We start from the raw sequence: 11162 nt of genomic DNA, 5'->3' as shown, positions 1-11162 counted from the left end.
TCGCACTGCTTTGCTTTATCTCGGCCAGGTCGCAGTTGTTGAGAACAAGTTCTCATTTACTAACCTTAAATAAAGGTGAAATAAATAAAATAAATAAATAATTGTGGAGTGTTTGTTGTAGTCATGTTTAATATTGAGCGCACGGTAGCGCCAAAGCACAATAACGTTGCCCGTTTATGGCTTAAGCTGACAGTGTCGTATATTGATGACGTCACCGCAATGGCCGCTCTCACTGTATCGTGTAGGTTTTTTTTATTTCCTCCAGCATAGCAGATAAATAACCATACCATTATTTATTGTAGAGCCTCAGACAAAGAGGAAGAGAGACGGGGTTGTTCTTAACGCCGCCTGTCTTCAACGAGGTTCAGGTTGGAAAGGTGACTGAAAATATTTCAAGTTTATCTAGCTAACGTTACTGGTGTTTGTAGGGGGAGGGTTGCATTGTTAATTGAACAGACAAGCATGCTTCGATAGCAGACCAGAAAGTGGTATTTTGCGTGTATAAAGTTGCTTTTCAGTTGTATTGGTTGGTTAAATCTATGTTTAACTCATTGTGGCATCTTCTAAATACAAATCAGACGTTAGCTTCTTGTCTGGTATAGCCCTCGCAGTTTTCGGGCCTGCTTCACCCGGTAACTAGCTAACGTTAGCATTGTTGTTGTAAGCTAACGAGACATCTTTTCGTCCTACTGCGCCTCTTATTTTGCTTATCTATCTAGCTACGTCATTGTTCTACTAAAAACACCGAGTCCCCCAGTTTTAATATGAACATTGTGTTGAAGGCAGCTATGATCACCTGCTCTAGTTGAAACATAACTAGTTAACGTTCGCTAGTTAACTTACCAATAAAATGTGATTTGATTTAAAATATCAATATGTAATCATCTCTGACAGACTTATTGACCTGCGTGAAGTTTACCATTCTCGAGATATGGCGGATGCACTCGCTACATGCATGTATCTTATTACGAACTTTGTAGCCATATGCAATCAGATAACTAGCTACAATTCGCGCTTTGACGTCTTCCATCGAGAAATGGATAGACTCCCTATATAATTTCAACGAAGTCACATTTTCTTGGTCACATACAGTACCAGTCAAGTTGACACCTACTAATTTAAGGGGTTTTATTTTTACTACATTGTAGAACAATAGTGGACAAACTATGAAATAACACATGGAATCATGTCGTAACCAAAAAAAGACAAATCAAAACATTTTAGATTCTTCAAAGTAGCCACCCTCTGCCCTGACAGCTTTGCACACTCTCCACCATCTTTACCTGGAATGCTTTTCCAACTGTCTAGAATGAGTTCCCACATGCTGAGCACTTGTTGGCTACTTTTCCTTCACTCTGCTGTCCAACTCATCCCAAACCATCTCAATTGGGTTGAGGTCGGGTGATTGTGGAGACCAGGTCATCAGATGCATCACTCTCCTCCTTGGTCAAATAGACCTTACACTGCCTGGGTGTGTAAAAAAAAAAAAATGATAGTCCCACTAAGCGCAATCCAGATGGGATGGCGTATCACTGCAGAATGCTGTGGTAGCCATGCTGGTTTAGTGTGCCTTGAATTCAAAATAAATCACTGACAGTGTCACCAGCAAAGCACCATCCCACCACCTCCATGCTTCACAGTGGGAACCACACATGTGGAGGTCACCCGTTCGCCTGCTCTGCGTCTCACAAAGACACAGTGGTTGGAACCAAAAATCTGAACTTTGGACTCATCAGACCAAAGGATAGATTTCCACTGGTCTGTTGCTTGTGTTTCTTGGCCCAAGCAAGTCTTCTTAATATTGGTGTCCTTTAGTAGTGGTTCCTTTTGCTATAATTTGACCATGAAGGCCTGATTCACACAGTCTCCTGTGAACAGTGGATGTTGAAAAGTGTCTGTTACTTGAACTTTGTGAATCATTTATTTGGGCTGCAATTCTTGAGGCTGGTAGCTCTAATGAACTTACCCTCTGCAGCAGAGATAACTCTGGGTCTTTCTTTCCTGTGGTGGTCCTCATGAGCCAGTTCCATCATATTTCTTGATGGTTTTTGCGACTGCACTTGAAGAAACTTTAAGTTCTTAAGAAGAAGAAACTTTCAGAGTTCTTAATTTTCGATATTGACTGACCTTCATGTCTTAAAGTAAGTATGGACTGTTGTTTCTCTTTGCTAATTTGAGCTGTTGCCATAATATGGACTTGGTCTTTAACCAAATAGGGCTCTCTTCTGTATAGCACCCCAACTGATTGGCTGAGCTGCATTAAGGAAAGAAATACCACAAATTAACTTTTAACAAGGCATACCTGTTAATTGAAATGCATTCCAGGTGATTACCTCATGAAGCTTGTTGAGAGAATGCCAGGAGTGTGCAAAGCTGTCATCAAGGCAAAGGGTGGCTGCTTTGATGAATGTCAAATATAAAATACATTTTGGTTACTACATGATTCCATATGTGTTTTTTCATAGTTTTGATGTCTTCGATATTATTCTACAATGTAGAAAATATAAAAAAAAAAAATTTTTTTTTGAATGAGTAGCTTTGTCCAAACTTTTGGCTGGTACTGTATACTGAACAAAAATATAAACCCAACATGAAACAATGATTTTTCTGAGTTCATATAAGGAAATCAGTCAATGTTCTTTTATAATCTCCACCCGGCACAGCCAGAATAGGACTGGCCACCCCTCATAGCCTGGTTCCTCTCTAGGTTTCTTCCAAGGTTTTGGCCTTTCTAGGGAGTTTTTCCTAGCCACTGTGCTTCTACACCTGCATTGCTTGCTGTTTGGGGTTTTAGGCTGGGTTTCTGTACAGCACTTTGAGATATCAGCTGATGTAAGAAGGGCTATATAAATTGATTTGAATTGAATGGAACTAAATTCATTAGGCCCTAATCTATGGATTTCACATAACTGCGGGGGCGCAGTCATGGGAGGACATAGGCACACCAACTTGGGATCTAGGCCCCGTCAATCAGATTTACTGACAGACATATGGGCCTAGCTCCAAAGTGGGTGGGCCTATGGCTGTGCCCAGTTTCATCAGTTGTCCGGGTGGTTGGTCTCAGTTGATCCCGCAGGTGAAGAAGCTGGATGTGGAGGTCCTGGGCTGGCGTGGTTACACGTGATCTGCGATTGTGAGGCCGGTTGGACGTACTGCCAAATTCTCTAAAATTATGTTGGAGGTGGCTTATGGTCGAGAAATTAACATTCTATTCTCTGGCAAAAGCTCAGGTGGACATTCCTGCAGTCAACATGACAACTGCAGATTTTATAGCGTCCTTTTATTGCCCCCAGCACAAGGTTTAATCAGCTTTTTGATATGCCACACCTGTCAGGTGGATGGATTATCTTGGAAAAGGAGAAATGCTCACTAAGTAAACAAATTTGTGCACAAAATTGGAGTGAAATATGGAACATTTCTGGGATCTTTTATTTCAGCTCATGAAACATGGGAACAACACTTTACATGTTGCATTTATATTTTTTTCTCTGTATGTTTATCAGATGTTATTGCAGGTGTATCAAAATGCTTGTGATCTTGGCTCCAAAAGTGCAGTAATATCTAACGATACACACTAATGTAAAATAATGGAATTTAGAAGTATTAGGACGCGCAATGTCGGAGTCAGGAATATGTATATGTACAGTTGAAGTCGGAAGTTTACATACACCTTAGCCAAATACATTTAAACTCAGTTTTTCACAATTCCTGACATTAAAACATTTCCTGTCTTAGGATCACCACTTTATTGTAAGAATGTCAAATGTCAGAATAATAGTAGAGAGAATGATTTATTTCAGCTTTTATTTCTTTCATCACATTCCCAGTGGGTCAGAAGTTTACATACACTCAATTAGTACTTGGTAGCATTGCCTTTAAATTGATTAAGTTGGGTGAATTTTGGCCCATTCCTCCTGACAGCTGGTGTAACTGAGTCAGGTTTGTAGGCCTCCTTGCTCGCACATGCTTTTTCAATTCTGCCCTCAAATTTTCTATAGGATTGCAGTCAGGGCTTTGTGATGGCCACTCCAATACCTTGACTTTGTTGTCCTTGAGCCAATTTTCCACAACTTTGGAAGTATGCTTGGGGTCATTGTCCATTTGTAAGACCCATTTGCGACCAAGCTTTAACTTCCTAACTGATGTCTTGAGATGTTGCTTCAATATATCCACATAATTTTCCTTCCTCATGACGCCCTCTGTTTTGTGAAGTGCACCAGTCCCTTCTGCAGAAAAGCACCCCCACAACATGACGCTGCCACCCCAGTGCTTCACGGTTGGGATGGTGTTCTTCTGCTTGCAAGCCTTCCCCCTTTTCCTCCAAACATATCGATGGTGATTATGGCCAAACAGTTCTATTTTTGTTTCATCAGACCAGAGGACATTTCTCCAAAAAGTACAATCTTTGTCCCCATGTGCAGTTGCAAACCGTAGTCTGTCTTTTTATGGCGGTTTTGAGCAGTGGCTTCTTCCTTGCTTAGCGGCCTTTCAGGTTATGTCGATATAGGACTCGTTTTGCTGTGGATATATATACTTTTGTACCGGTTTCCTCCAGCATCTTCACAAGGTCCTTTGTTGTTGTTCTGGGATTGATTTGCACTTTTCGCACCAAAGTACGTTCATCTCTAGGAGACCGAACAGGTCTCCTTCCTGAGCGGTATGACGGCTGCGTGGGTCCATGGTGTTTATACTTGCTTACTATTGTTTGTACAGATGAACATGGTACCTTCAGGCGTTTGGAAATTGCTCCCAAGGATGAACCAGACTTGTGGAAGTCTACAAATGTTTTTTTCTGAGGTCTTGGTTGATTTCTTTTGATTATCCCATGATGTCAAGCAAAGAGGCACTGAGTTTGAAGGAAGGCCTTGAAATGCATCCACAGGTACACCTCCAATTGACTCAAATGATGTCAATTAGCCTACCTAAAGCCATGACATCCTTTTCTGGAATTTTCCAAGCTGTTTAAAGGCACAGTCAACTTAGTGTATGTAAACTTCTGACCCACTGGAATATTGATACAGTGAATTATAATTGAAATAATCTGTCTGTAAACAATTGTTGGAAAAATGACTTGTTATACACAAAGTAGATATCCTAACAGACTTGCCAAAACTTTGGTTTGTTAACAAGAAATTTGTGGAGTGGTTGAAAAACGAGTTTTAATGACTCCAACATAAGTGTATGTAAACTTCCGACTTCAACTGTATGTGTGGTGGGAAGTATAGACATTATGGAGAGTATATGAATATAATATGTAGTATATCTAAAGAGTGGTATATGTACAGCAGTAGTTATACAGCGCATTTGGAATGAATTCAGACCCCTTCCCTTTTCCACATTTTGATACATTACAGCCTTATTCCAAAAAGGATGACATAAATACAAATCCTCATCAATCTACACACAATACCCCACAATGACGAAGCGAAAACAGGTTATTAGAAATGTTTGCTAATTTATTTACATAAGTATTCAGATCCTTTGCTATAAGACTAGAAATTGAGCTCAGGTGCATCCTGTTTCCATTGATAATCCTTGAGATGTTTTTACAACTTGATTGGCGGCCAACTGTGGTGAATTCAATTCATTGAAAAAGAAAAGGAGAGCTGCACACCCTAGGAGCTCAGATGCAATAATTAAATAACCTAATATCCAATGTTTCGACAGACGAGCTGTTTTCATCAGGGTTTTTCAATTAATTGGACATGATTTGGAAAGGCACATACCTGTCTATATAAAGGTCCCACAGTTGACAGTGCATGTCAGAGCAAAACCAAGCCACAGGTCGAAGGAATTGTCTGTAGAGCTCCGAGACATGATTGTATTGAGGCACAGATCTGGGGAAGGGTACCAAAAAATGTCTGCAGCATTGAAGGTCCCCAAGAACACATTGGACTCCATCATTCTTAAATGGAATACGTTTAGATCCACCAAGACTCTTCCTAGAGCTAGCCGCCCATCCAAACCAAGTAATCAGGGGATAAGGGCCGTGGTCAGGGAGGTGACCAAGAACCCGATGGTCACTCTGACAGAGCTCTAGAGTTCCTCTGTTGAGATGGGAGAACCTTCCAGAAGCGCAACCATCTCTGCAGCACTCCACCAATCAGGCCTTTATGGTAGAGTGGCCAGACAGATGCCACTCTTCAGTAAACGTTACATGACAGCCCGCTTGGGAGTTTGCCAACAGGCACCTAAAGGACTCTCAGATCCTCTGGTCTTATGAAACCAAGATTCAACTCTTTAGCCTGAATTCCAAGCATCACATCTGGAGGACACCGGTCACCATCCCTACGGTGAAGCATTGTGGTGGTTGCAGCATCATGATTTGAGGATCTTTTTCAGGGACTAGGAGACTAGTCAGGATCGAGGGAAATGTGAATTAAAGCTCCAGAGCGCTCAGACTGGGGCGAAGGTTCACCTTTCAACAGGACAACGACCCGAAGCACACAGCCTAGACAATGCAGGAGTGACTTCGGGGCAAGTCTCTGGGTGGCCCAGACAGAGCCTGGACATGAACCCAATCTAACGTTTCTGAAGAGACCTGAAAATAGCTGTGCAGCAACTCTCCTCATCCAACCTGACGGAGCTTGAGAGGATCTGCAGAGAAGAATGGGAGAAACTCCCCAAATACAGGTGTGCCAAGCTTGTGTCATACCCAAGAAGACTTAATGCTGTAATCGCTGCCACAGGTGCTTCAACAAAGTACTGAGTAAAGAGTCTGAATGCTTATGTAAATGTGATATTTCAGTTTTCTATTTGTAATAATTTTGCTAAATGTCTAAAAACCCATTTTTGCTTTGTCATTATGGGGTATTGTGTGTAGATTGATAAGGGGGAAAATATTTAATCTATTTTAGAATAAGGCTGTAACGTAACAAAATGGGAAAAGTCAAGGGGTCTGAATACTTTCCGAATACACTGTATAGGATAGGCCTTGACTAGAATACAGTACATATTTATGAAGTGGGTAAAACAGTATGTAAACATTATTAAAGTGACCAGTATTCCATTACTATGTACATAGGGCAGCAGCCTCTAACGTGCATGTTAGAGTAACTGGGTGCTAGCTGGCTAGTGACAGTGACTAAAGTTCAGGGCAGGGTACTGAGTGGAGGCCGGCTAGTGGTGACTATTTAACAGTCCGATGGCCTTGAGAAAGAAGTTGTTTTTCAGCCTCTCGGTCCCAGCTTTGATGCACCTGTACTGGCCTTCTGCATGGTACCGAGGTAAACAGGCTGTGGCTCGGGTGGCTGAAGTCCTTGATGATCTTCTTGGACGTCCTGTGACACCGGGTGCTGTAATGTCCTGGAGAGCAATGTTCCCCCGGTGATGCGTTGGGCAGACCAGGTGATAAAGCCCGACAGAATGCTCTCAATGGCGCATCTGTAAAAGTTTGATGGTTTTAGGGGCCATGCTGAATTTATTCAGCCTCCTGAGGTTGAAGAGGCGCTGTTGTGGAACTTCGAGGAACTTTAAGCTTTTCAATTCATCCACTTCGGCTCATCGATGTGGTTGGGGGCATGCTCCCTCTTCCGTCTCCTGAAATCCATGATCAGCTTTTGTTGACGTTGAGGAAGAGGTTATTTTCGTGGCACCACTCCGCCAGGGCCCTCACCATCTCCCTGTAGGCTGTCTCGTCATCGTTGGTAATCAGGCATACCACTATTATTGTCTGCAAACTTGATGATTGAGTTGGAGGCGTGCACGGCCACGCAGTCATGGGTGAACAGGGAGTACAGGAGGGAGCTGAGCATGCACCCTTGTGGGGACCCTGTGGTGAAGATCAGCAGAGTGGAGATGTTGTTGCTTACCTTCACTTGGGGGCGGCCTGTCAGGAAGTACAGGGCCCAGTTGCACAGGGTGGGTTTGAGACCCAGGGCCTCAAGCTTGTTGATGAGTTTGTTAGGGTACTATGGTGTTGAAGGCTGAGCTGTAGTCTATGAACAGCATTCTTACATAGGTATTCCGCTTGTCCAGATGGGATAGGGCAGTGTGATGATGATTGCGCCCAGTGGGTCTAGGGTGTCGTAAGGTGGAGGTGATATGATCCTTAACTAGCCTCTCAAAGCACGTCATGATGACAGAAGTGAGTGCTACGGGGCGATAGTCGTTTACTTCAGTTACCTTCGCTTTCTTTGGTACAGGAACAATGGTGGACATCTTAAAGCAAGTGCGGACAACAGACTGGGATAGGGATTGAATATGTCCGTAAACACTCTAGCCAGCTGGTCTGCGCATGCTCTGACGCGGCTATGGATGCCGTCTGAGCCGGCAGCCTTGCGAGGGTTAACACGCTTAAATGTCTTACTAATGTCGGCCACGGAGAACGAGAGCTCACAGTCCACGGGAGCGTTGGTGGCCCGTGTCGGCATCACTGTGTTTTCTTCGAAGCATGCAAAGATGCTGTTTAGGTTGTCCGGGAGAAAGATGTTGGTGTCCCCTGTATAAAGGTGTCCCCTTTATAATCTGTGATTCTCTGGAGTCCTTGCCACAAATGTCTCGTATCTGAGCCGTTGAATTGCAACTCAACCATACGAAGGGCATGACTGTTTGTTCTCACCATTTTCCCAGTCACCTTGCTGTGGTTAAATGCGGTGGTTCACGCTTTCAGTTTATTTTGGCAGTTATCTGTATATTGCCTAGAGACATTGTCTTTGTGTATTAAAACAAATGTATCTATTTTAATAACAAGACAGTTCTATAAGTAAATACTTTCTTCTGTTTTAGTGGATCATTCTCCAATGGACACCCCCGAGAGCCCCACCCAGTCTCCTGAAAGCCCCAACCAATCACCCCAATCCCCAGAGGAAGATAGGGGCATTTCTGACAGCGAGTTCCTGGCATCCCCCGAGGAGGAGGAGGAGGACAGGCTGCTCTCTGACAGTGAGCTGCTGAATGATGAAGACAATGGTGGTTTAGATGAAGAGGGTGGTGAAGTTGGGGACTCTGAGCTGGATGATGATGAAGATGGGGGGGTGGTTCAGGAGCGTATCTCTGACCCAGAGGATGATGAGGCTGATGGGGAAGGTGGAAGGGATAGGCATACTATTCTAGAACAGGAGCAGGAGGAGTCAGTGGGGATGGTGATGATGGGACAGGAGCGACAGGAAAGCCAATCAGATGAGGAGGAGGACCGGATCAGCCAAACTCCTAAGTCCCCTGATTCTGAGCCAGAGCAGGAGAGGTCATCCCCCTTAGCTGAGGAGATGTCCAGACATGAGAAGGAAGATGAGAGTGGGGAACCGTCTGTGAAGCTGGCAGTGGAGACAGCAGAAGTAGATGATGAAGAGGAGGAAGAGAGACTGAGGAGGAGGAGGGTGGTGGTGAATCAGATGAAGGAGGAGTTGTCATCTGTGTCCAGGGAGCTTGATGAGCATGAGCTGGACTATGACGAGGAGGTTCCTGAGGAGCCCAATGTTCTAGCGCCTGAAGAAGATGACGAGGTGGAGAAAGGACCCAGAGAAGGGGATGAGAAAGAGGACAAGAGCGTCAAAAAGAAAGAGAAGATACCAATCCTTCCTCCATCCCCGAAAGACGGTCCACCTAAGAAGGCTGAAGAGTCCAGGGCTCAGGACAGAGGAAGGAGAGATTCCTTTCGTGACAAAAAGGACGAGGATGATGGAGAGATTGATGAGGGAGAAATAGATGTAAGTAATGTGATTTATATGTTCTCTTCAATCTGCATTATACTTTTAATCAAGAGACTGATTTCTTTGAGTATGCAGGGCAACTCACACTGAGATAAGGGAGGGAAGCAAAACAGGAGAACAGATCAAGTACAGAACTGCAAAGTCAGAACTGGGGCTGTTGCAGTGACCATATTACCGTCACACCAACAGGCATGTGTATTGACCGCAGTCAAATTCCACGTGACCGTTGAGTCACGATAATCTCCTATGCACTCTGTACATGAATGGCACTGATGCGTTGGGACTACACAACTCGCTAACGACCGTCAGGCCGCTAATGACCTGATACGCAGTGCACTATTGTCCCTCTAATCCAGCGTTTCCCAAACTCTGTCCTCGGGAATTTTGTTTTTTGCCCAAACACTACACAGCTGATTCAAATGATCAAAGCTTGAGGATTAGTTGATTATTTGAATCAGCTGTGTAGAGTTGGGGCAAAAACCAAAACGTGCACCCCTTGTGGTCCCGAGGACCGAATTTGAGGAACCCTGCTCTAACCACTCTGACATCAACGCAAATACAATAGATGGAAAATCACATCACACTCATCATCAAAACAGTATTGTGCTTTTAAAACTCACTGTTAAGATGCATTGTTTGACCCCACTCACTGTGATCGATCAATTTGAAGAAAGAAGTTCAAAAACAGGTTGAAACTGAGTGAAAAACATGTTCGTTGTGGATCTTGTTTTAAAGCCAAACACAAGGAAATGGACAGCACTTTCTAAGGTGATGCTTCATTAAAAGCAATTGACGTGGCATGTAGAACACCTATAGGCATATTAGAGCTTATGCATACGCCTATATATGATCAAGCCAGGAAAAAAAGTCTGAATTAATATAATGATTGTGCCGTTATACAATACATAGCCTAATAGCCTACCACATATTCTTTGGTACGTAATTGGTCTAGCCTATAATCCAAAACTAAACAAATTCTAGTATTTTCCTTTGAATGTGGACTGTATTATTATGCATACTGGATGGACTGTTTACCTTATGCTACGCTCCAACATGTCTGGGAGAGAACCTATAGGCCTAGGCAATGCTGTTGGTTCATTGATTGTGCAGGGCGGCTACAGAGTAGGCTGGTTAGCCTACAATTACAGTGAATTTGTATTTGATTTATTTGATTAGCCTCACCACCATGTGTTTCCATCTCTTCTCTCTCTCTCCTTCATTCCTTTTTGTGAGCGCATAGAGAGAAATATGTTTCATTGTGTAAACAGGTTACTATCAGTTTTCCTGAAAAGATTTCACTTGGTTGCTTTCCCAAATGAAGCACTGTGTAGCTGCAGGAAGAGGGTTGGAGATCCCTTGACATAGTTTGGGTAAAATATCACCAGCTCCTCAAACAGCCCAAACATTTCTATATGCAATCCACAGGAGGCTGGTGTCACCTTAATTGGGGAGAACGGGATCGTGGTAATGACTGGAGCTGAATCAGTGGATTGGTATCAAATACATCAAACC

At 43.4% G+C, this 11162-nt stretch overlaps 1 protein-coding gene across 2 annotated transcripts in view; it reads left to right on the top strand.

Annotated features, from left to right (window-relative positions):
- The first annotated feature begins 204 nt into the window (after positions 1–204).
- Positions 205–11162, top strand: part of LOC139530052 (zinc finger CCCH domain-containing protein 18-like) — a 32233-nt gene continuing 21275 nt past the window's right edge. For both annotated transcript variants that reach the window (XM_071326101.1, XM_071326100.1), the window contains exons 1-2: positions 205–377; positions 8728–9647. In XM_071326101.1, coding sequence (XP_071182202.1) covers positions 8742–9647 — 906 coding nt within the window. In that variant the 5' untranslated portion in view covers positions 205–377; positions 8728–8741. The remainder of the gene's footprint in view (positions 378–8727; positions 9648–11162) is intronic.

The sequence above is a fragment of the Salvelinus alpinus genome, chromosome 9 (assembly GCF_045679555.1).
Source record: "Salvelinus alpinus chromosome 9, SLU_Salpinus.1, whole genome shotgun sequence".
Classification (NCBI taxonomy): domain Eukaryota; kingdom Metazoa; phylum Chordata; class Actinopteri; order Salmoniformes; family Salmonidae; genus Salvelinus; species Salvelinus alpinus.
Note: the sequence above shows the minus strand (reverse complement) of the source record. Positions and strands in the feature narration are given on the sequence as shown.